The sequence below is a fragment of the Urtica dioica genome, chromosome 6 (genome assembly GCF_054948205.1).
Source record: "Urtica dioica subsp. dioica isolate 48M chromosome 6, U.dioica_male_clone48M_v1_H2, whole genome shotgun sequence".
NCBI lineage: Eukaryota > Viridiplantae > Streptophyta > Magnoliopsida > Rosales > Urticaceae > Urtica > Urtica dioica.
This window is the reverse complement of record NC_142761.1, coordinates 41,197,033-41,222,500: the sequence shown is the minus strand read 5'-3', so window position 1 is coordinate 41,222,500 and position 25,468 is coordinate 41,197,033. Positions and strand designations below refer to the sequence as shown.

Here is a 25,468-nt window from a genome sequence, read left to right as displayed (position 1 = left end):
CGTACACCCGCGAGAGATTTCAACATCAATATTAGAGTTTTAATACTCAAGATGTGGCCATATGTTTCACTTTCAAATGAATATTCTTAACAAAATTTAAAACAAAAGAATAGTGCATTGGCGACTATAGCCTGCTCTCGTGTCCATACTTAATACAATACACTCGTCTGTGAGAGTAGCTTGAGTGTAGCGGTGGATTAGAATGGCACCGGCGGTGAAGAAGGGAAAGGCAAAGACGAAACCCGAACCGAAACCGGAATCAGAATCGGAATCGGGATTCCCATCGTGTATTCGCTCAGTCTCCGATACCTCCGTAGCCATAACCATCCACGCCAAGCCCGGTTCCAAAATCGCCTCCATCACTGGTTTCTTTCTCTCGTCTCTCTTTCCTTTTCGTTCATTTGTGTATCGGTAACAGAGTAATCTTGTTCTTAGATTTCGGAGACGATTCTCTTGGTGTCCAAATCGACGCGCCTCCAAAGGACGGCGAAGCCAACGCCGCTCTTCTCGATTATCTCTCCTCTGTCAGTCTCTGTTTTGACCGTCCGATGGTTTTTTTTTTTGTTCTTCCATATCTCAGATCATGAAATTCGGATTTCAATGACATCTTTGCTTTCAGGTTTTAGGGGTGAAGAAAAGGCAATTGTCGCTTCGGTCCGGATCCAAATCGAGAGACAAGGTCGTCATCGTGGAAGATATAACGTTGAGACGCGTCTTCGATGCTTTGGAAAAGGTCTGTAACCCTAATTAATTTGGAAAAGTTCTGTATGTAAATAAACAATTTGTATTTCAAATTTATTTATGAATGAAGATTTTTGTATCCCTAGGTTTTGGATTCACCACATGTTTAAGTTTAAATTACAAGGCATAGCAAGTAAGGTCTCAGATCAACTTAATTACAAGCTATTAATTGTTGGTAAGACAGAAAGAGTTTGAAGGAGGGTTTGGTGTTTGAACTATTCCTTCCATCATAAGCAGAGCGTTCTTGATCGTCGGACGCAGAGACGGATCCTCTTGAGTGCACCAAAGCGCGACTTTGATCATGTTCTCGAGCTTGTTCATGTCGAACTCTTCATCGGCCGCTAATTTTCTCAGAATACCGTTCACGAAACAGCTCTGAACCCAGTCTTCCAAGATTGCCTCCTCCACCGGAATATCCAAAACCACGCTTTTTTGGCAGCGTATGATCTTGAGCAAACAATCCCGTAGCTGTAGACATCGGCTTTGACTGTGACCGGTTGACTTTTGTGCCACTCGGGGCAACGTATCCTCTGGTTCCTCTGATCCCCGTGAAGGTTCTACTCTGATCTACACCTTTGAGGCTTTATGTCGCAGTGGATGATCTGCGACTCGCACTCTTCGTGGAGGTATATAATCCCTCTTGTGATGCCACGAGCCATTCCGAGCCTCTCGTTCCAGCTCGGATGGCTTTCTTGCTTGAAGAGAACGACTGCGAGCGACCCGTTGACAATGTACTCGTATACCAAGAGCCTGTTTGATCCTTCACAGAAATAGCCTAGCAATTGCACTAAGTTCTTGTGATGGCTTCTCGCTATGGCTCTGACCTCGTTCTGAAACTCCCTATCGCCTTCCTCCAACAGCCCTTCCAATCCTTTCACCGCCACAACTCGCTGGTTCTCCGAAACCGTCCCTTTGTATACTGTTCCGAATGAGCCTCTTCCGATATTTTCCTTGAAACTGTCGGTCATCGTGTCTAGCTCTTTGTGAATGAAAGCTCGAAGGCCAACTTCGCAACCCTTATTAGTGATTCTTTTTGTACCTCCAAAATTGGCTTCTATGCAGCAAAACTGTGGAAACCAGCACCATGATGGACCCAATGGAAATAAGGACAGTCCCGATAATCAGAAAGCTTCTTTGATATACCTTTTCGACCATCTCGTTTGGCATCAGTGCGGGGGAGATTGACGTGAATACCTTGATAAGAGCCAAACTTTCGTCGTTTAGAATGCCTCTGCGATATCTTAGAGGAATCATTTGCTTCTTGCAGGTTCCTTCTTTATAGAGCGCGACCTCGCAATTGCAGTCCCTCAAACAAGCTTGCTCGCACGCCTTTTTTTTCCACTCCCAGGTCGGCATATGAAGCCTCGAGCCAGACCGTGTTCGGGAGTCTCTCCAACGAGTGGGAGAAGCTCAACCTCTCGTTGCCGCAAATATCCGCCGTGAAATTCCTGCGACAACTGCGTTATCGACGAAGTCGAATCCCGGGAGACATCTACAAGAAGCTTCTTGTCCGTGAAGAACACAGAATGAATTCAATCCGCACAGGCCTTTTGGATTGCACTTGTTCGTAGTAGACGACCATTCCTCTTTCCTGGTTCCATTCTGATCCGACTTGTAAGAAATACGGTGGAATTCTCTCGATGAAATCCTCCATTAGTTACGTCCATGATGTTCGAGCCGGTGGAGTCCCCCTCGTCGCCGAAAACCAACGTCACATTATTTCCTCTCTTGTCTGTCCAAGATGTGAAATTGCCCGAGTCAAGCATGGAGGCCGAAGAAGCCGGCTTTGCAGGATCTCCGATCTTGAAATCCTGGGATTGCGTGGATTGCAACACAAGCCTTCCTTCACTTGTGAAGAATAAAGTGGAGTTGCTCGGCATAGGTTTGGAGTCCCGATTCGCAGTCCACACGACAGTCTTTTGAGGGAGTCCGGCGAGAAATATCCCCACAGAGAAGCCTTTGCCTTGGCTGTGGAATCCAAAGGCGTAAAGACCAGAGCTTGACGACCATGAGGAGTTCTGGTTAGGACTGAGTGAAGAGCCAAGGCTAATGTTGGACTGTCTTTCTTGAGCTTTAGAAGTAACGAAATCAAGAGTAAGAAGAAATGAGATTATGAGAAAAGAAGCCATAAGAGATTGACGGTTAAACTTTTGTGTTTCTCTCCCGTAGGGAATTGATAGTTTTATATGAAAGAAGAATACGTGTTCCTCGTACTAGACTAAAGCTTCAATGGTTCCAAACGGAATTTGTTGAGATTTAAACAATGACGTTAAATAACGATTGTAATTTGTCATTTTTGAACACTTCGCAATCCAGGTTATTTTTGCTGTGCTTGTTTGAAATGTCCATTTTACTTCAACAAAAGACTGAACTTGTCATTATTAAGGAAGTCAAATTATTCCATAAAAGACAAAGTCTAAGCAAGGGTGTGGTGGGGGTTGTCGTGGCATTTCTTAATATGGGTTCGTAATAACTAATCTCCGACAATGAGACGTGATTAATATCATGCATAACGTAGAATCCCGTCGTAAATTTAAACAAACTTTCATGACCTTATAATGACCTTGTAATTATAAGAGTACAACGACACCCATCTTCATTCCTTTTTAGCGTTTTTCATCCTGAACATCTCAACGTAACTCCTTATATACTGATGATAAAACTCTATTTTCATACGTAATGTATTTACATTCCAGTTTTATTTATACATTATTGGACGATAACATATTCCAAGTCTTTTACTGGGGCATGAGATTATTTTAAAAATATTATCAAAGAAATGATATAGAATTATACAATTATTTACCTACAATGAAGGTATCTGAAATTATCTACAGATGCCTAAACAACCTATTTAAACTCATTTACTTTTCCTACTTAGATAAAACAGTGTTACAGTGCTAGAAATATATAACAGTGCGAAACAATATATTGTTTGTGAATTTTTTTTATTTTTATTTTTTATTTGCGTATCACATCGCTCAAAAGGCTGCGAATGAATTGCACTTATCACATAGACTAGAGCGTCATTGAATCCTATATATGTATTTATTTATATTACCCGAAAAAAAACTTGTAAGTAACCGGAAACAAAATACTAACATAAATAAATATAGCATTGCTGCCATCGAAATAAATCTATCAAACTTAAAGGCAGGACAGAAGTAGAGTGCAACAACAATTTCCAAAAATCGACTAAGAGAAAAATTGTGGACAAGGCGGGACGGGAATGTCGACAGTGCCCTCGAGCATGAGCACAACCATCTTCATGGAAGGCCTGAGGGAGGATTCATCTTGGACGCACCACAATGCCACTTTGATCATCCTCTCTAGTTGTCTCTTCTGAACCCCCTCTTCGCTCCCAACCAACCTCATAACTTGGTCTTTCTCAAAACACTCATAAGCCCACTCCTCAAGCACCGCTTCTTCATCCGAAAGCCCCCAATCCGCGTTCCTACGACAACAAATGATCTCGAGCAGGACGACCCCGAAGCTGTACACGTCAGCTTTTGCCGTTATCGCCTGCTTACGGTGCCACTCGGGTGCCACGTAGCCTCTCGTCCCACGTATGCCCGTGAATGTCCTAGTCTGGTCGGCTTTTAGAAGCTTGGCCAACCCAAAATCCGATATCTTGGCGCACCCGTGCTCGTCCATCAGGATGTTTTGAGGCTTGATGTCGCAGTGAATGATCTGAGTCTCACACTCCTCGTGGAGGTACACCAAACCGCGGCCTACCCCGCACGCGATCCCAACCCTCTCTTCCCAATTGGGCCGATTTTCGGGCCCAAAGAACAACATCTCGGCCAATGATCCTTTCTTCATGTACTCGTACACCAATAGCCTGTTGAACCCTTCGTGGCAATACCCAATGAGCCGCACCAAGTTCTTGTGGTGGGTCCGCCCGATCGCCCTCATCTCGTTACGAAACTCGTTTTCTCCTTCCTCCAACACTTTTTGGAGCATTTTTACCGCCACTTCCCTCACTCCAACCCCGCTATGGATCTCCCCTTTGTACACCGTCCCGAACGACCCTTTCCCGATCTCCTGCTGGAAACCGCCCGTCATCCTCTCGAGCTCTTTGAATGTAAAAGACTTGATAGCCACTTCCTCTCCGAGTACCTCAGCGTCACTGAGCGGATGGTCGAGCCTTCTATGGCCACGGATCTTGTTTCTGCATAGGACCACCATTGTTGATGCGGCTACCATGACACAGCCGAGGGAAGCGAGCGATGTGCCAATGATCAAGAAGTCCTTCCGATTCTTTCTCGGAGTAACAACGATCTTGGGGGAGGGTTCGGGTGGAGGAACATATACCTTGATTAGAGCCGTATTCGATTCACCGAGCGATCTCCGGCCAAATCTCAAAGGAAGCCTCTGCTTCTTACAACTCCCATCTTTGTAAAACGCGGCTTCGCAGTTGCAATCTTCCAAGCAAGCCTTAATGCAACCCTCCTTGTCTGAAACCACGACCGAGGAGTACTCATTGCTCTCCCAATCCGTGTTGGTTAGCTCGTTCATCCTCGCGGAATCGTTCCCACAGCTATACGCCACGGAATTCCTCTCGCAACCGGCGGTCCAATTCCCTTTTTGAACAAAATCAAACCCGGTGACACACCTGCAATTCGGTTCCAAATCAATGTTTACACAATAAGCATTCACCCCGCACAACCCCTTGGGGCTGCACCTATTGCTCGTGGAAGACCACTCGGCTGACCAACTCTTGTTCTTGTACGAGTGCACGCGGAAAATTCCGTCTGGGTCGATCCTCATTAGAAGGGATGCACCGGAATATCCCGTGGCGGTGATATTGTTGATCACGACTCCGCTAGAGTTCACCAAGAACAGCCTTGCCTCGTCGTCGAAAACCAAGGTTACATTGGGTCCGCTCGTGAAGGTGCCCGAAGACCAGTAAGCGGACTCTACGGTGACCGGGTACACCGGGTACTGCACGAGATTCCCGTCGTTTTGCATAATAAGCTTGAAGACTCCGGAGGAGTGATCGTCATTCGAGACACTGGAAACGATCTCGTTGTTCGAACGGAGGCTCTGGCCGGGCAAGAGGGTGTCGGTCGGGTGGTCGAAGCTCTGCCATATCACACTTCCGTTGGAGTTGTACATCACGAAGTTACCAGAGTCGAGCATCGAGGCCGATGAAGCGGGTTGGGCTTGGTCTCCAATGAATCCTTGGCTTGGCTCCGTTTCGAGGACGAGTCTTCCTTCGGAAGTGAATTGCAGTGTCGCGTTTGCGGGGACCGGAGGGTTGTCCCGGTTGAACGTCCAGACGACGGTCTTTTCGGGGATTCCGGCGAGGAATATTCCGACGGAGAAGCCGTTTCCTTCGCGGTAGAATCCGAAGGCGTACATACCGGAGCTCGACAGCCATGAGGTTTGAGTAGGCGTAAGAAAAGAGCCTTGTGTGATGTTTGATGGTCTTCGTTGTTGAGCTTCTGAACAAGTCAGTGCTAATGAGAGTATTACTAGGATGGTTATTTTGAGAAAACCACTCATTTTGTTTTGCTGTGTATCTTGCATTGCATCCGAGTTTATTAAATAATTTCTGAGTCAACCAAGTCAATGTAGAAATACATCATTTCTTGCTGCGTGAGACGTGGAATAGAGGTCGTGGGTGAATTTCTGACCACTTGTGTGAAAGTTTGTCAAACACGTTAATAAATGTGACGCTTCTGTGACCCATGGAAAATTTTAACACGACTTTTTAAAACTGAGTTCAGGCCGTCTATTATTTCTAGAACGCGGTTTTGTTATTTTTTTTTTTTTATTATCAGTTTTTGTAGGTTTTTTTTTTCTCTTCCTGGAACTTGACGAGATTTTGAATTCACATAATTAATATTTCTAAAATGTAATAATTCTAATTGTTTAAAAGTGTTAGCATAGCGTTGATCATAGCTTGTGCAGAATAACGGTAATAAAAATTTGATGCGCCACAAATTTTTTAAGGATGACTGATAATGGTGCATCAAATTTTGTTAAATTAATGCGACCAATAATTGTAAAAACAAATAACTACAAAAACAAATTTATCTCCAAACAAATATTTTGAGTCTTTTTCGTATAAGTCTAAGATCATTGTATTTATTATAACATAAATGAAAAAGAGCTCACCGAAAATAAGAAGGTTGTTAGAGCTTTCCTCGCAATCACCGGCTAACGTACCATCAAATCATATATGTACATCATTGTCATTTTTATTTCTTCTTACAAGGCTGTAAGAAAAAGAATATATGTTTAATTACCTGATGGTTCACGAGCCAGCGTTTTCCACATAGGCACAATATGACATTCTTCCTCGTTGAAATTTACAAATGTTTTTCACATACCATCATTTAATATTTCATCAATCTCACTATTAACAAAATCAAATAATGGTGAAGATCTTCACATCCCTTGGCTTTGGTTTTATTACATCATATGATCAAATTTTTTAAAAAATCATGTGTTGGTAAGAGAGAATGAATTTGACGCTGGAGGGTTTGGTGTGTGTGTTATTCCTTCCATCATCAACAAAATGTTCTTGATCATTGGACGCAGAGACGGATCTTCTTGAGTGCACCAAAAAGCGACTTTGATCATCTTCTCGAGTTCATCCATGTCGACCTCTTCAACGCCCACCAACTTCCTCAGCGCTCCGCTCTGATAGCAACTGTAAACCCAGTCTTCCAAGATCGCCTCCTCCACCGGAATATCCGAAACCACGCTTTTTCGGCAGCATATGATCTCGAGCAAAACAATCCCGTAGCTGTAGACATCGGCTTTGACTGTGACGGGTTGTCTTTTGTGCCACTCGGGTGCCACGTACCCTCTGGTCCCTCTGATCCCCGTGTCGGTCTTACTCTGATCTTGCATCAAAAACTTGGTCAACCCAAAATCTGATATCTTTGCTACGCCTTTGTGGTCGATCAGAATGTTCTGAGGCTTTATGTCGCAATGGATGATCTGCGACTCGCACTCCTCGTGGAGGTATAGAATCCCTCTTGCGATGCCACGAGCCATTCCGAGCCTCTCGCTCCAGCTTGGACGGCTTTCTTGCTTGAAGAGAACGTCTGCGAGCGACCCGTTGACCATGTACTCGTATACCAAGAGCCTGTTTGATCCTTCGCGGCAATAGCCTAGCAATTGCACTAGATTCTTGTGATGGCTTCTCGCTATGGCTCTGACCTCGTTGTGGAATTCCCTATCGCCTTCTTCCAACACTTTCTCTAGCTTCTTCACCGCGACTTCCCTCTCATTGACCCCAACCGTGATCTTCCCTCTATACACCGTCCCGAATGACCCTCTACCGATTTCTTCCTTGAATTCACCCGTAATCCTCTTTAGCTCTCTGAAAGTAAAAGACTTGAGAGCGACCTCTTCTCCGAGGAATTCCACGTTGCGGCGTGGACATTCTGGCCTGGTGTGGGATCGCATCTTGTTTTTGCAGTAGAACACAGTCACTGAAATGGCCATCATGACGAGGCTTAAGGAAACAAGAAAGACGCTGATGATCAAGATGCCCTTTTGGATCTTTCTTCCGGATTTGGCAGGTAAAGGAGTGTATACCTTGATGAAGGCCATAATATTCGAGTCGCTGACCAATCTCCGGCCGAATCTCAAAGGAAGCTTCTGCTTCTGACAACTCTTCTCTATGTAAAGCGCGGCTTCACAGTTGCAATCTTCCAAGCAAGCCTTGATGCAATCGTCCTTGTCGACATTTGTGACCGAGGAGTACGCGTCCCTCTCCCAATCCATGTTGGTTAGCTCGTCCATCGTCGCGGAATCGTTCCCGCAGCTATACACCGTAGAAATCCTCTCGCAACCGGCACTCCAATTTCCTTTTCGGACAAAATCGAACCCGCTGACACACCTGCAATCCGCCTCCTGATCATTCATCACGCAAAACCCGTTCAACCCGCACAACCCCTTGGGAGCACACTTATCGTCCGTGGAAGACCACTCGACTGACCAACGCTTGTTCTTGTACGAGTGCACGCGTAATATCCCGTCCGCGTCGAACCTCACGAGAATGGATGTACCGGAATTCTCCGCAGCGGTGACGTTGTGAATCGTGACTCCGCTAGAGTTCAGCAAGAACAGCTTCGCTTTGTCGTCGAAAACCAGGGTCACATTCGGCCCAAGCCCATTCGTCCCCGACGACCAGTAAGCATAAGGCGAGGTATCTGGAGTGTTAACCGGGTACTGAACGAGGTTCCCGTCTTCTTGCATCTTCAGCCGGAAGATTCCGGAAGAGTGATCGTCCGGCGATGCGCTGGAAACAAGCTCGTTGTTCTGCGTGAGGCTCTGGCCGGGCAAGAGGGTATCGGTCGGGTGGTTGAAGCTCTCCCATATCACACGTCCGTTGGAGTTGTACATCACGAAGTTACCAGAGTCGAGCATCGAAGCCGATGAAGCGGGTAAGGCTTCTCCAATGAATTCTTGGCTTTGCTCCATTTTGAGGACGAGTCTTCCTTCGGAATTGAATTGCAGTGTCGCGTTTGCGGGGACCGGAGGGTTGTCCCTGTTGAACGTCCAGACGACGGTCTTTTCGGGGACTCCGACGAGGAATATTCCGACGGAGAAGCCGTTTCCTTTGGGGTAGAATCCGAAGGCGTACATGCCGGAGCTCGACAGCCATGAAGAGGTTTGAGTAGGCGTAAGAGAAGAGCCTTCTGTGATGTTTGATCGTCTTCGTTGCTGAGCTTCTGAACAAGTCAGTGCTAATGAGAGGATTACTATGGCTGTTAGTTTGAGAAGAGCACTCATTTTGTTGTGATTGTATAGTGGAATGGATGATGTATTGCATTATATACGAGTTGATCAAATAATTTCGGAGTCAACCAAGTCAATTTAGAAAAACATAACTTTCTTTATAAATAATGGAAATGGTGGTTGCGGCTTGCGGGTGAATTTCTGACCACTTACGTGAAGTTGGACATGGTCAAACACGTTAATGTGTGACCCCAGGAAATTTATTGCACCGACTATTTCAGAACTGGGTTTAGACCAAGGATTTAGGTTGTGTTTGGTAGTTAACTCAAACTGTTTTTTGTTTTCTGTTTTCTCATTTTTGTAGTTGTACTGAAAAACTGTTTTGTAGTTGTTTTCAAAAAGCTGTTTGGTACAGTTTTCATTTTTGTTTTTGAAAAAGTGAAAAAACTGAAAAAAGTGTTTGATATAGTTTTCATTTTTGTTTTTGAAAGAATGAAAATAGAAGATGAAGAAAAAGAGGAGAGAAGAAAATACATTTTTTTTCAAAAACACATTTTATTTGTTTTCAGTTTTCTTTACTTTTTTCCAAAACAACTTCAAAAAATTTTGAAATTTTTTTTCGAAAACACCTTACCAAACACATTTTCCAGTTTTGTTTCCTATTTTCACTTCTTGAAAACTCAAAAACAGTTTTTGAGTTGGTAACCAAACGCACCATTAAATGCCGTTTTCGATGCCGTTTCGAATCTCCTGATTTACGGAAAATCGACACGCCGACGGAAAACCGAACGGAAAAAATGTGGAAAAGGACAAATGCAATACTGTTTTCAAATACCGTTTTCGATGGAAAACCGACGTGCCGATGGAAAACCCAACAGAAATAATGTTGCATAATATTATATATATATATATATATATATATATATGTATTTTTAAATTTTTAAGCTTGAGATTTATGTAAACTATATTTTATAATCTTCGATACGTAATTTATTTTACACCAATATAATATTAAATACCCACAATTCGTCAATTTATTTAAACCCAATATATATATATTTATACAAATTTTACACACACGCAAAATTTATTTAAACCCAATTTATTTTAACGTGTACGTGTGTACAAAAGACATAATAGTAAAATAAAAGCAAGAGGTCATTAATGGACACGTGGCCCGTGGTCCACAAATTGTGATGATGACATGAAACTTTCCTAGACTAACATAAAGAAGCTGATAAGAACAGTACCTCTCTTTCCCTCTCTCTCCTTCGCTCTCTCTCCAGTTGTCTTCCTCAAAGAAAAAAAATACAGTCCGGTGAATTAGAGAAAAAACCACCGGAGAACAGCCGAATCCACTGTTCCCGAAACGGCAAACGATGAAATACGCGTCGATTCGACGAAAATCGACGACATCAAACGATAAAACGAAAAATATAGCTGTCGTAGGAATTAAGCCATCGGCAACGACTTCGCCGGCGATTTTCGTCGATTTTCTCCGACATTTGAAACATTGGTTAAGACCATATATTATTTCTAGAATGAGGGTTTTTTTTTTTTTTTTATTGTGTGTGTGTTGTTAGTTATTTTAATCTAGACTTAGAATTTGTCTTTGTTAAGAAAAAGAAAGAAAAAAAAACGTGTGTTAGTCGTTAATGTTACTTTGTTCTGGCATTTGAAACATGGGTAAGTGGTTTTATTAGTCGTGGACTTAGTGGTTTAGTAGATCCTATTTTTTTCTCCTAATTTAGGGGTTAGTTATTAGTGGTTAACGTATTTATTATGTTGTTGATATATATATATATATATATATATATATATATATATATATATATATATATAGTATTTCAGAGTCTATATTAATATCTCTTATTTTTAAAACGTGAATTGAATAGAAAATTATTTCAGACTCTATTTTCTTTTGTTTTCCATGTACATGTTGTCTTTCTTTCTTGTTGTAATGTTTTAATAGGGACCATATCCAACAAGTGGTATCAGAGCGCCAGGATGTCGAAGCAAATGCCGTCGTCGAGGCGGGTCGTCGCAGATGTAGCGATGCAAAAGGGCGGGAGAGAGCGAGTCATGACGCTTCAATATCCGTTGCTCACACTGAGCAACTACGGTGCATGGTCGATCAAGATGCGGGTCAACTTGCAAGCTCAAGATGTGTGGAATGCTATCGAGCATGACGAAGTTGACGAACAAACGGATAGATTGGCTCTCGCCGCCATCTATCAAGGAGTCCCGGAAGATTTACTCCTAACGTTGGCGGAGAAGGACTCGGCCAAGGAAGCGTGGGAGATGCTCAAGACGATGCACATGGGCGCGGAGCGCGTCAAGGAGGCGAAGGTGCAAACCTTGAAGAGTGAATTCGAGGTGCTTCGCATGAAAAATGGCGAGTCGGTGGATGACTTTGCCATGAAGTTGACGGCGATTGTCAACGGCATCCGAGCATTGGGCGACAAAGTAGAAGAATTCTACGTTGTCAAGAAGCTTCTCCGGGCCGTCCCACCAAAGTGATCGTGACGTCGATCGAGCAATTTGGAGATCTCAAGACCATGACGATGGAGGAGATGATTGGTCGTCTCAAGGTTCACGAAGAGAGACTTCGTAGCTACGAAGAGAAGGAAGAGAACGGTTTGCTTCTCACACGCTCGGAGTGGGTGTCACGGACAAAGAAGAACGGTGGAAATAGCGGTGATAGCCGTGGCCGAGGTCGCGATAAAAGCAAGATTAAGTGCTTTAATTGCGATGTGTACGGTCACTATGCGTCGGAGTGCCAAAAACCCCGCCGTGATCAAGAGGAGGTAGCCAACCTCATTTTGGATGCCGATGAAGAACCGGCACTTTTGTAGTCGATGTGCAAGAAGAAGACCCTCACCTCGGATCTAGATAAGGGTATCGAAGTCAAGTCTAGATTAGAGGGGAATTTGTTAGTTATTTTAGTCTAGACCTAGAATTTGTCTTTGTTAAGAAAAAGAAAGAAAAAAAAAACGTGTGTTAGTCGTTAATGTTACTTTGTTGTGGCATTTGAAACATGGGTAAGTGGTTTTATTAGTCGTGGACTTAGTGGTTTAGTATATCCTCTTTTTTCTCCTAATTTAGGGGTTAGTTATTAGTGGTTAACGTATTTATTATGTTGTTGCTATATATATATATGTATTTCAGAGTCTGTATTAATATCTCTTATTTTGAAAATGTGAATTGAATAGAAAATTATTCAGACTCTATTTTCTTTTCTTTTCCATGTACATGTTGTCTTTCTTTCTTGTTGTAATGTTTTAATACGGACCATATCCAACATGTGTTATCTGAATTTACATTATTAATATTACTAAAAGTAATCATCTTATTCATAAAAATAAAAATAAAAATAAAAATAAAAAAAGTAATCATCTTATGTAATGCACTTGCTAAGTCCGGTCTTAGTGTTTTTGCAGTCGAAGCATCAGAGGCTGTGAATAACAGCACTTTATTTCTCACCAATCAACAAACTCACTGACTTTTCCACAATTCGGTCAAAGATATAGAAAAAGGTTATTTTTTTTGTCAAGCAAGAACACGTAGGCTAATCCTTATGCTTATGTGTTAATAACTTATAATGTACTCTCTAGGATATTAGATGTGGTCAAAGAAAGTGCGAAAATGAGACATTGTTATGGAAAGAGGTTAGGCACGTCATAATTTTTAATAGATAAAAGTATTATTGGCACTAAGCTGCTAACTTATTGGCAGCTCAACTCGTTGTAGTTGGTTTATGATGCTCTGGCAGTCGGATTGAATAACGACGTTCCGGATATGGAGGGATGCTGCGACCTTCAGACCTTGCAAAATTGCCCGAGCTTCAGCCTCCAAAGGTTTAAGCCGCTGCTGCGAGGAGGAGATGGCCGCCGCCATGAGGTGTCCCTTGTGATCTCGGACTGCGCAGCCTGCTCCTGTCCTCCCGGTGTCCGAGTCAACAGAAGCATCCACAGAGATCGCAGTCCAACATCTTTCCAGAGGAGGCCAACGCACCGGTTCTGCCGAAACAATCATCTCGTCGCTGGTCCGCTTAGGCGGAGGTCTGGTGTCTTGGAAGTACTGGGCTGTCCATTCCAGCATAGTCTCGTGCCTTCTTTTGATTCCTTGCAAAACTCAGTCATTATGAGAGTTCCAAATCTGCCACGAGAGCATCAGGAACCACTCCAACTCTGCCAGCTTCATCTCTTTTGCCACTCTATCCAGCCCACCTACGAGGTCCTCAGCCTCTTCCGGGATAAGACTTTGATTCACCGTCACTGCCTTCCACATCCTCCTCGCTTCTCGGCAGCCCCAGATCGCATGGATGATAGTCTCAGAGGCCCGGCCACATCTCGGGCAACCGTCAGTGCTATTGATTTTACGTCTACGAAGAGTCGAGTTCGTCGGCAGCCACGAGTTACTAAGTTTTCAAATAAACATCTTCATTTTTGGGGGGAGACTTAAGGCTTAGAGCACGCGCCACCAAGAGTCGCTGGTTTTGGGATCCGAGCCACTTGTTTCTTCTCTCCAGTCTTGGGCCACTTGATATCCACTCTTCACAGAGTATTCGCCATCTGTCGAGTAGTGCCACATGAGTTTATCCGGGACGGGAACGCTGCTAGTGGGAATCGAAAGGATTACGTCTGCATCGTCTAGGTTAAACATCGCCTTCACCAAGTCTTCGTTCCAACCTCCGTTGTAATTCTTCAACTCGGCGACCCTCATCACACAAGGGAGGGGAGGAGGTTTGATAAGGCTGAATAACCTCCGTCTCGGGATCCATCGGTCACAAAGGATGTACACCTGTTCTCCATCTCCAATGCGCCATCGCGAGCCCCGTTCGATGAGTTTCCTACCCCAAAGAATTCCTTTCCAAACTTGTGAGCTATTTGCCCCCTCGTTAGCCTCCAAAAATTTAGGACTTGATTTACCAATCGATCCAGATATCGGACGATATCCCAAGCTTTTTTCGCGAGGAATGCTTGGTTGAAGTCTTCGAGGTTCCTGAAGCCAAGCCCGCCTTTAGATTTGTGTCTACAAAGCGCATCCCACTTAGCCCAATGGATTTTCTTCTTCTCTTTGTTGCTGTTCCACCAGAAGCCGTTCATGAGTTTGGTGATGAGACTCTTAGGTAGACGGAAACAACTCATGGCATGGCTCGGAATAGCTTGCATTATCGCCTTAAGAAGAACCTCTTTCCCAACTTGTTGAAAGAGGCCACACTTCTAGCTCTTTATTTTATTCCACACTTTGTCAAGGACGAAGGTGAACAGCTCAACTCTCCGGCGGCACGAGAAGGTTGGGAGGCCAAGGTAATGATCCAAGTTCTCAGCTACTTGGACCCCCAGGATTGCTGCAAGTTCTCACTGTTTTTCGTCATCCACATGAGAGCCAAAAGTGATGTTAGATTTGTCGTAGTTCACCTTTTGGCCAGAGGCAGCTCCATAGTTGGATAGACAACCTCTTATGTTCTGCATGTTATCCTCGTCGGCCTTGAAGAACAACATACTATCGTGCGCGAAAAAGAGGTGGGACACCTGTATGCCCGGGTTCCCAAATCTGATCCCCTCTATCTCCCCCGTCCTCTTCTTTTTTGTGCAGGAGACCAGAGAGACCTTCTGAACATAAAAGAAAAAGGAACGGGGAAAGTGGGTCGCCCTGACGGATACCCTGTTGTGGTATGACCGAACCGACTAATAGATTGTTCAGCGAGAAGGTGAATTGAACCAAAGTTATGCATTTCATCACTTTGGCGACCCATCTTCCCGAGAACCCCACTTTCCTCATCACGGCTTCAATGAATCCCCATTCAACCCGGTCATATGCTTTTGCCATGTCAAATTTCAGAGCCGCATGATTCCCGTTCCCAAAAAGATTCATCTTCAACGTGTGGAGACCTTCAAACCCGACCACCACGTTGTCCCCGATCTGTCGTCCTTTTACGAAGGCGTTTTGGCTAGGTGATATGATCCGCGACATTACCTCTTTCAATCTATCTGTGAGGCATTTAGAGACTATTTTGTAGAGAACGCTACACAAACTGCACGAGATTCCCGTCGTTCTGCATAATAAGCTTGAAGACTCCAGAAGAGTGATCATCATTCGAGACACTGGAAACGATCTCGTTGTTCGAACGGAGGCTCTGGCCTGGCAGGAGGGTGTCGGTCGGGTGGTCGAAGCTCTGCCATACCACATCTCCATCGGAGTTGTACATCACGAAGTTACCAGAGTCGAGCATCGAGGCCGATGAAGCGGGTTGGGCTTCTCCAATGAATTCTTGGCTTTGCTCCGTTTCGAGGACGAGTCTTCCTTCGGAAGTGAATTGCAGTGTCGCGTTTGCGGGGACCCGAGGGTTGTCCCGGTTGAACGTCCAGACGGCGGTCTTTTCGGGGATTCCGGCGAGGAATATTCCGACGGCGAAGCCGTTGCCTTGTTGGTAGAACCCGAAGGCGTACATACCGGAGCTCGACAGCCATGAGGTTTGAGTAGGCGTAAGAAAAGAGCCTTGTGTGATGTTTGATGGTCTTCGTTGTTGATCTTCTAAACAAGTCAGTGCTAATGAGAGTATTACTAGGATGGTTATTTTGAGAAAACCGCTCATTTTGTTTTGCTGTGTATCTTGCATTGCATCCGAGTTTATTAAATAATTACCTTCGCGGGAAACGTATCAAATGCGACTAGTCGCATCTGATAGTAATTCCCCGCTTAATATTTGGCGGGTTACAGTACAATCAGATGCAACTAGTCGCATCTGATACTTTTCCCGTGAAGGTATCAGATGCGACAAGTCGCATCTGATTGTCTGAAGTTTTTTTTAAAAAAATGCTGATTCTAATAGAATCAGCCTATTAATTATTTAAAAATTATAATTTAAAAAATTATTTAAAAATTAATTAAATAATTTTTTTGTTAAATTAAATAAATAATTTGAATAATATTAATTAGAATAATTATATAAATAATTTAATAGAAATTCTAATATTAAATTCATAAAATTTGATAATTTACGTTTAATAAATTAAAAAAATTACAATCTATTCTTTTTGTTTCCCTTTTTCACTCGAAGTTTTCCAATTCTGGAATGCACGGCCTCCTCTTCCGCCAGATCTTCCTCGTGCGCCTTGGCGGCCTGGTGCGCTGGCGCTCGAACGATGTCGCTGAAATCAGGTGCGACTAGTCGCATCTGAAAGTCATTTAGATGCGCCTTTTGGATGCGATTTGTCGCACCCGATAATCATGCGCATCAGAAAACCAAATTTGTAGCAGTGAATAGAGGTCGTGGGTGAATTTCTGACCACTTGTGTGAAAGTTTGTCAAACACGTTAATAAATGTGACTTCTGTGACCCATGGAAAATTGACTTTTTAAAACTGAGTTCAGGCCATCTATTATTTCTAGAACGATGTTTTGTTTTTTTTTTTTTTTATTATCAATTTTTGTAGGTTTTTTTTTTCTCTTCCTGGAACTTGACGAGGTTTTGGATATACATAATTAATATTTCGAAAATGTAATAATCCTATTTGTTTAAAAGTGTTAGCATAGCGTTGATCATAGCTTGTGCAGAAGAACGGTAATAAAAATTTGATGCGCCACAAATTTTTTAAGGATGACTGATAATGGTGCATCAAATTTTGTTAAATTAATGAGACCAATAATTGTAAAAACAAATAACTACGAAAACAAATTTATCTCCAAACAAATATTTTTAGTTTTTTTCGTATAACTCTAAGATCATTGTATTTATTATATAACATAAATGAAAAAGAGCTCACCGAAAATAAGAAGATTGTTAGAGCTTTCCTCGCAATCATCGGCGAACGAACCATCAAATAATATATGTACACCATTGTCATTTTTATTTCTTCTTACAAGGCTGTAAGAAAAAGAATATATGTTTAATTACCTGATGGTTCACGAGCCAGCGTTTTCCATATAGGCACTATATGACATTCTTCCTCGTTAAAATTTACAAATGTTTTTCACATACCATCATTTAATATTTCATCAATCTCCTGGAACTTGACGAGGTTTGAATTTACATAATTAATATTTCTAAAATGTAATAATCCTATTTGTTTAAAAGTGTTAGCATAGCGTTGATCATAGCTTGTGCAGAACAACGGTAATAAACATTTGATGCGCTTTTTTAAGGATGACTGACAATGGTGCATCAAATTTTGTTAAATTAATGCGACCAATAATTGATGAAACAAATAATTGTAAAAACAAATAACTACAAAAACAAATTTATCTCCAAACAAATATTTTGAATATTTTTCGTATAACTCTAAGATCATTGTATTATAACATAAATTTAAAAGAGCTCACCGAAAATAAGATTGCTCGAGCTTTCCTCGCAATCACCGGCGACCCATCAAATCATATATGTACATCATTGTCATTTTTTTTTCTTCTTACAAGGCTGTAAGAAAAAGAATATATGTTTAATTACTTGATGGTTCACGAGCCAGCGTTTTCCACATAGGCATTATATGACATTCTTCCTCGTTGAAATTTACAAATGTTTTTCACATACCATCATTTAATATTTCATCAATCTCATTATAGACAAAATCAAATAATGGTGAAGATCGTCACATCCCTTGGCTTTGGTTTTATTACATCATATGATCAAATTTTTAAAAATCATGTGTTGGTAAGAGAGAATGAATTTGGCGCTGGAGGGTTTGGTGTGTGTGTTATTCCTTCCATCATCAACAAAATGCTCTTGATCATTGGACGCAGAGACGGGTCTTCTTGAGTGCACCAAAGAGCGACTTTGATCATCTTCTCGAGTTCATCCATGTCGACCTCTTCAACGCCCACCAACTTCCTCAGCGCTCCGCTCTGATAGCAACTGTAAACCCAATCTTCCAAGATCGCCTCCTCCACCGGAATATCCAAAACCACGCTTTTTCGGCAGCATATGATCTCGAGCAAAACAATCCCGTAGCTGTAGACATCGGCTTTGACTGTGACGGGTTGTCTTTTGTGCCACTCGGGTGCCACGTACCCTCTGGTCCCTCTGATCCCCGTGTCGGTCTTACTCTGATCTTGCATCAAAAACTTGGTCAACCCAAAATCCGATATCTTTGCTACACCTTTGTGGTCGATCAGAATGTTCTGAGGCTTTATGTCGCAGTGGATGATCTGCGACTCGCACTCCTCGTGGAGGTATAGAATACCTCTCGCGATGCCACGAGCCATTCCGAGCCTCTCGCTCCAGCTTGGACGGCTATCTTGCTTGAAGAGAACGTCTGCGAGCGATCCGTTGACCATCCTTCGCGGCAATAGCCTAGCAATTGCACTAGATTCCTGTGATGGCTTCTCGCTATGGCTCTGACCTCGTTGTGGAATTCCCTATCGCCTTCTTCCAACACTTTCTCTAGCTTCTTCACCGCGACTTCCCTCTCATTGACCCCAATCGTGATCTTCCCTCTATAAACCGTCCCGAATGACCCTCTGCCGATTTCTTCCTTGAATTCACCCGTAATCCTCTTTAGCTCTCTGAAAGTAAAAGACTTGAGAGCGACCTCTTCTCCGAGGAATTCCACGTTGCGGCGTGGACGTTCTGGCCTCGTGTGGCATCGCATCTTGTTTTTGCAGTAGAACACAGTCACTGAAACGGCCATCATGACGAAGCCTAAGGAAACAAGAAAGACGCTGATGATCAAGATGCCCTTTTGGATCTTTCTTCCGGATCGGGCAGGTAAAGGAGTGTATACCTTGATGAAGGCCATATACGAATCCTCTGGGTGGCCGTATTTCAAAGGAAGCCTATCCTTCTGACAATATCCACCTTTGTAAAGCGCGGCTTCGCAGTTGCAATCTGTTAAGCAAGCTTGAGCGCAACTATCCGCGTCGGCGACTATGAGATTGGAGTACGCGTTGCTCGCCCAAACCGTGTTGCTTAGCTCGTCCATCATCGCTGAATCGTTCCCGCAGCTATGCCTCACAGAAATCCTCTCGCAGCCGGCGGTCCAATTCCCTTTTTGGACAAAATCGAACCCACTAATACACTTGCAATTCGCTTCCCCGCCACTCACTGTGCAAAATCCGTTCAACCCGCACAACCCCTTGGGAGCGCACTTATCGTCCGTCGACGACCACTCGACCGACCAAACATCGTTCGTGTACGAGTGCACACGGAATATCCCGTCCACGTCGATCCTCGCGAGAAGGGATGCACCGGAATATCCCGTGGCGGAGATGTTGTAGATAGCTGCTCCGCTATAGTTCACCAAGAACAGCCTGGCCTCGTCGTCGAAAACCAGGGTCACATTCCGTCCGAATCTAGTAGGGCCCGTCGACCAGTAAGCGTGAAGCGAGCTGTCCGGAGTGTTGACCGGGTACTGAACGAGGTGACCGTCGTCTTGCATCTTCAGCCGGAACATTCCGGAAGAGTGATCGTCCGGCGATGCGCTGGAAACGAGCTCGTTTCCGTGCTTGAGGCTCTGGCCCCGCAAGAGGGTGTCGGTCGGGTGGTCGAAGCTCTCCCATATCACATCTCCGTCGGAGCTGTACAAAACGAAGTTTCCCGAGTTGAGCATCGAGGCCGACGAAGCGGCCCGAGCTCGGTCTCCGATGAATTCTTGACCCTCCGCTGATCGGAGGACGAGCCTTCCTTCGGACGTGAATTGCAGCGTGGCGTTCGCACCGACCGGAGGGTTGTCCCGGTTGAACGTCCAGACGACGGTCTTGTCTGGGATTCCGGCGAGGAATATTCCGACGGAGAAGCCGTTGCCTTGTTTGTAGAACCCGAAGGCGTACATACCGGATCTCGATGGCCATGAAGAGGTTTGGGTCGGCGTAAGTGAAGAGCCGTGTGTGATGTTTGATGGTCTTTGTGGTTGAGCTTTCGAACAAGTCAGTACTAATAATGAGAGTGTTACTACGAGGCTTGCTAGTTTGAGAAAAGCACTCATTTTGCTCTGCTGCATTATTTTATTCTATCCGGGCTGGTTTATGTAGTTTCAGAGTCAAGACTATCAAGATGGGTTTCGTTTCGTGCATTATAAGGCATTGTCTCTTTTTAGTGTGTTGAAGCGTGATTTGTGGGACGACTTGAAAATGAGGGTCTGTGTTCAAAGAGATTTTTGAATCAGGTACCACTGGACTTTTGAGAACTCAAACGTCAACGAATTTGACTTTTGCAACTTCGGGGAAATGAGTATCACTGACTAATTAAAATATGGTACTACTAGAAGTTCGGCGGTTTGTTTTTTGTTTTTGTTTTTGTTTTGTTTTGTTTTGTTTTTTTTTTTTTTTTTTCTTGGAAGAGATTGCGAAGTTGAATGACCGTTGTTTCCAGAATTCATAATGAGCTACTTGTTTGTAATAAAAATAAAAAAATAAAAAAATTGTTTGATAAGACTGAGTTCATAATGATTATCGAATACCCATTTTAAGTGACATTATGTGTGCTGTTTAGGAGATCAATTACAATTACTAAAAGCTTGAGTTACAAATCAAATTTTGTAGAGTCTCGACTTTAATCTGAAAACACGATTAATATAATAAACGTAAGATATCTCAAAATAATTTTTGAATAAAATTAAAGGCAGTTTTATAAACTCCACAATTCACCGCATCAATATAGCACTTATTCATTTAAAATGTAAACTTTTAAGCTGCAAATTAATATGGTATAATATATGTTGAAAGTAAATTAAGTAGATGTTGGGAAAAAATGGGTATTAAATTCGATAATATGCCAGGGCCTCGTGGATATTAGTCGGGTCTAACCCGGACACCACGGTTATAAAAAAAAAAAAGTATGTATCTAATATTCATTGTTTGGCTTATTTATGGAAAATAGTTAAGTCGGGTCCATTTATTATATATAAAATATAGAGGTAAAAAATCAATCAAATTGTTCCTAGCGAGAGGTATAAAATCAATCAATTAGTTGTCAAAAATCGAAGTTAAGATAAATGAGAAGTTAATACTTAAAATGTGCTGAAAAAATATCAAAATTTGTGAAGAGAAATAGATGCATGAATATGCAAATGATTGAGATTCAGAACTCATTTATATACTAGAGGAATTTTTTGTGATATATTCTCATGTTGGGGAAGAGTTATGTAGTTATGCTTAAACAGGAAGTAGATGTGTGCATATTTTTTCATTTTAAATTTTAATTATAGAAATGCAATCGAAAACATCATGTATCCACGTAATCAAGATAATGATGAGAAAATCACCTTATTTTAATACATAGATAACAGACTGATCCTCTGAACTTAATATTTAGTATCTTTATGAACATAATTAACTGACCCTGATCTCTTCTGACTAATTTTACTTACATTATTTGAAACTTATTATACCATACTAATATTAGAATGATCCTTATTCACAACTAGCATACGTGTCCTCTAGTATATAGAAACGTACATAAGAACTTTTTTCAACCAGAAATCAAACCCTCAACAGTCTAAAGAGTTCACGAAACCGAAGTCACGCTAAAATGAAGAGTCTCTCGTTCACTTCAGTTGTCTTGTTTCTAGCCATCATTGCTTGTTAGTAATCTCTCTCTCTCTCTCTCTCTCTCTCTATATATATTATTATATATATATAAAGGAGAATCCCGATTCACTGTTCACACAGACAGTGATTACTGTTAAGTCTACAGTAGCCGTAAAAAAATTGACGTAAATGCCCTTTAAGAGCTTTATAATTTACATGATGTGCCATTTTAATTAAACTTTTACAATTATTCCTGAAAAGAACTAAAAATCACGAAAATGCCACTCTAGACTATTCTGGAATAATAAAACGACACAAAATTGACACTGATCTAGACTTATTCTCAGAGATCCGAGATTCTTCTGGAAAAAACGACACAAAATTGACAATTACCTAGACCAACTATAAATATGCAGCTTCATTCACAAGTCTTCCGTAAAATCTTCAAGATAAAAAATTCTCGAATTCCCACATTCATTCCAAAAAACAGCATCTCAGCTAAATCCCACCTGCATTTCCCACATTCAGCACTTCAATCATGTTAGCTAATTCCCACCTGTTGGCAGACCAAACCGTTACAGAGCATACACATACACAAGAAAAGGAGCATACATCTAGACATCTGGGTAAGTGTTTTACTTTAAACTCATCTCTTAAATATACATATATATTATGCAGTCATAGTAGAAAAAAGATTCACTTCTCTATGCCTCTGTTTCACAGATCTCTTAAAGTTCATATGTCCATCGTATTAACATGATCACACTATGAACATATATAATTTCATGATGACATTGATGAAAAAGAAAAAAAAGTTCATATCTTCATCAGATGACAATTTCAAAATAGAACTAGAGTACAAAGTTTAAATTTGTTTACCTTTGATGTTTGTTATTCTTTTCCCCTCATTCTCAATTCACCTATGAGTCTGGATTATTTTCTTCTCTTACTCTCGGTGGTTTATCAATCAGCAAAGAAAACCAAACATACCAAACCATTAAGAAAATTGCATTATACTTTTCCAGGAAACAAACAGACTCCAATAAATGGTTATAAAAAAGTTAATCTATCATCTTAATTAACCAATCAAACAACGATGTCATATAGAAAAGAAGAATGAAATGGATGCTCAATATTAGTATATTTCCATCATCAGGCACACGAAAAATAGTTTATTAATGATAACCAATTTATAAAATATTTACTGAAATTTTCAAACTATAAGCTGATAACGAGCTTGAATATGGCTTTTTTTAACCACTATCACTAGAAAAAAAAAACGTTGCATTTAATGATAATCATGTCCATTTCCTTCTATCGCCTGGCTTAGATTTCTCTTTTGAGTTCTCCTTCCCCGTTTTCTTCACATGATCCTTAGTGTTTTTCACTAGCGTTGTCATTATTGGACAAAGCTCGAAAATTATTGACATAAGCAACAACAGTAAATAACCAAGTGCCTAATAACATACCCAAGATTTTAGGTGTCTAATAACAACTCTTAAATGTACATCTGTGATACATAAATAAACAGTTAGCCTAACTAATTGAACAATAAAAATCCAATTAGTTGATCATTAAATTCCAAAGAAAAACAGAGAGTATTTCTCTACAGATTATAACATTACATGATATCTGAAAGATCATTAAATATTGTTACCCGGTCAATCAAGGTTCAAGAATCATAAGCTCAAATAAATATATCCACTCTTTTTCTCTTCTTCTGCCTTTAATGAAAGAATAAAACATTTGACGAAAAGATGATCAGAGCAAAAAACGAAACCGATTTCAACAGCTTCTTTTTTTATTTTCTTTACATATTCTTGCGCGCACACACACTAGCTAACTACACAGATTGGAAAAAGCTGAACTGAACTACTAATAAAAATTCCATACATATTACAGATACAGTACAGGTAAAGCATCATCATCATTCTGTCTAAAATCTCAAACAATGCGCGCTCTCAAGATCACAACTAAATAGATTCACAGAGAAAATCAGGCGAGCTTCACGAAAAATGTCTAAAAAATCTTTGATCAAAAGTTTTCAAATTTAATACAAAACTAAAGGTAATTTAAACCAAACCCTTGATTAAACAACAGAGGGACAGATAAAGAGAGAATAGACCGACAAAATTTATCTAATAATAATAGTAATAAGTATCGCTAATATCTCTCTGCTTAATAAGAAGATATACAAATCACCTAAAATCATCCTAAACCGGTCTAACGAATTCATACATAATTTAAGACAGAATACATTAATATAAAATCTGATATAGATAGTAGAGAAAAGATGTAACCTGGCCAGTCAAGTGGGTTGTAAGAAAACCACCATGGGAACCACCAACAACAGCGATCTTCTTCGGATCGGCAAGTCCCATGGAAACCAAAAAATCTACTTTATTTTGCTTTGATAATAAAAAAAAATAAAGAACTCGGAGAACAGCAGAGCAATTTTTCAATTAATTTCTAACCTCAATCGTATTCTGATAAAAATCAAATCTGGATCGAAAATAAAATTGGTTGGAGAGATCGGTGTGATCTGTAACGAAATCGCACAGAAATGAAAACAAACTCGATTTAGAGACGATAACAAGTACGCAGAGAGAGAGCAAATAAATGAGAGAAAGAAAATCTTACCTTTTCCAATCAACCGAACATAAACGCGTCAACTGAAAAAGCCCATAATAAAACCTAACCAGCGAGAGAGAGAGAGAGAGAGAGATAGAGAGATACTTTATGCGACTCTTATGAAACTCTAAGAACGGAAACTGAAAAAAAAGCCAAGAAAACCTAATCGGCATTGAGAGAGAGAGAGAGATAGCGATGAGAAGTTTTATGCGGCTCTACTCAATGATGAAACCCTAAGGAAGTATATATATACGGGCTTTATAATTTGGGCTTCTATTTTTTGCTTAATATTGGGCTTTCAATTCGGGCTTTCAATTCCGTTTAATTTCATGAAGTAAATAATATAATATATTGGGCTGATTTCGGAAATTGCTTTATATATGGACTTCTACAATTATTCACATAAATAATTTATTTTCCACAGCAAAATGATAAAAAGAAAACGGCGACAATTCAAAACCCGTTTGGAAAGTATTTCTCAACGAAGCTCATCAACTCCAACTGAATCTACATAAAAAATATATATATAAAAATCTATTGGCAGTCGAATTTCCATTCACTGAAAAAATTGACGGAAAGGAGTAAGAAGTTTAGGAATTTTAAAGATAGAAAGAATAATCAATATTACCAAAAAAAAAAATCAAATCTCCAGCCTCCATTATTATGACTAATCCATCTCCTTTATTTAGATAATTAATTATTAATAACACATTAAGCATCCCGCAACAACGTGCGGGCTATTTCGCTTGTATATATATATATATATATGTATGTATATATATTCGTTTTGCATATGTTAAATAGAAACTTTATTTCGCTCTATACAGCAATAATCACGATTGAGAAGAGAATCCACTTTTCAGTCTCAGGCACCAACATGAGATTATTGCATTATATATTTGAGATCCGATCGTAAATATCTTACA

General features: G+C 41.3%; 4 protein-coding genes, 1 long non-coding RNA gene and 2 pseudogenes across 9 annotated transcripts; 2 read left to right on the top strand and 5 right to left on the bottom strand.

The window, feature by feature from the left end:
* Positions 1-83: 83 nt before the first annotated feature.
* On the top strand, positions 84-1,122 carry LOC149394210 (uncharacterized). 2 transcript variants are annotated; one of them, XM_089616510.1, is made up of 4 exons: positions 84-365; positions 436-524; positions 620-733; positions 828-1,122. In XM_089616510.1, the coding sequence occupies exons 1-4, from the start codon at positions 203-205 to the stop codon at positions 849-851; spliced, it is 390 nt and encodes a 129-aa protein (XP_089472636.1). In that variant the 5' UTR covers positions 84-202; the 3' UTR covers positions 852-1,122. The 2 variants fall into 2 exon arrangements, with proteins under 2 accessions (XP_089472636.1, XP_089472637.1); XM_089616511.1 differs by lacking the exon at positions 828-1,122 and having other exon boundaries at positions 87-365; positions 620-820.
* LOC149394209 (G-type lectin S-receptor-like serine/threonine-protein kinase LECRK4) lies at positions 907-2,870 on the bottom strand (annotated as a pseudogene).
* An 813-nt stretch (positions 2,871-3,683) lies between these two features.
* On the bottom strand, positions 3,684-6,256 carry LOC149394208 (G-type lectin S-receptor-like serine/threonine-protein kinase LECRK1). The gene has a single exon (XM_089616329.1). The coding sequence runs from the start codon at positions 6,247-6,249 to the stop codon at positions 3,937-3,939; it is 2,313 nt and encodes a 770-aa protein (XP_089472455.1). The 5' UTR covers positions 6,250-6,256; the 3' UTR covers positions 3,684-3,936.
* Positions 6,257-7,051: 795 nt separating this feature from the next.
* Positions 7,052-9,530, bottom strand: LOC149394207 (G-type lectin S-receptor-like serine/threonine-protein kinase LECRK1). The gene has a single exon (XM_089617377.1). The coding sequence runs from the start codon at positions 9,496-9,498 to the stop codon at positions 7,192-7,194; it is 2,307 nt and encodes a 768-aa protein (XP_089473503.1). The 5' UTR covers positions 9,499-9,530; the 3' UTR covers positions 7,052-7,191.
* A 1,921-nt stretch (positions 9,531-11,451) lies between these two features.
* Positions 11,452-11,964, top strand: LOC149394206 (uncharacterized). Its single transcript, XM_089618285.1, has one exon. The coding sequence runs from the start codon at positions 11,452-11,454 to the stop codon at positions 11,962-11,964; it is 513 nt and encodes a 170-aa protein (XP_089474411.1).
* Positions 11,965-17,957: 5,993 nt separating this feature from the next.
* Positions 17,958-20,442, bottom strand: LOC149394205 (G-type lectin S-receptor-like serine/threonine-protein kinase LECRK2; annotated as a pseudogene).
* A 1,635-nt stretch (positions 20,443-22,077) lies between these two features.
* On the bottom strand, positions 22,078-24,763 carry LOC149394204 (uncharacterized). Of its 4 annotated transcripts, none has more exons than XR_016299785.1 (5): positions 24,552-24,763; positions 24,386-24,453; positions 24,169-24,306; positions 22,791-24,088; positions 22,078-22,467 (listed from the first exon to the last, which is right to left on the bottom strand). It is a non-coding gene; the product is annotated as an uncharacterized LOC149394204 (long non-coding RNA). The 4 variants fall into 4 exon arrangements; XR_016299784.1 differs by having other exon boundaries at positions 24,169-24,271; XR_016299782.1 differs by having other exon boundaries at positions 24,169-24,453.
* Between the last annotated feature and the right edge of the window lie 705 nt (positions 24,764-25,468).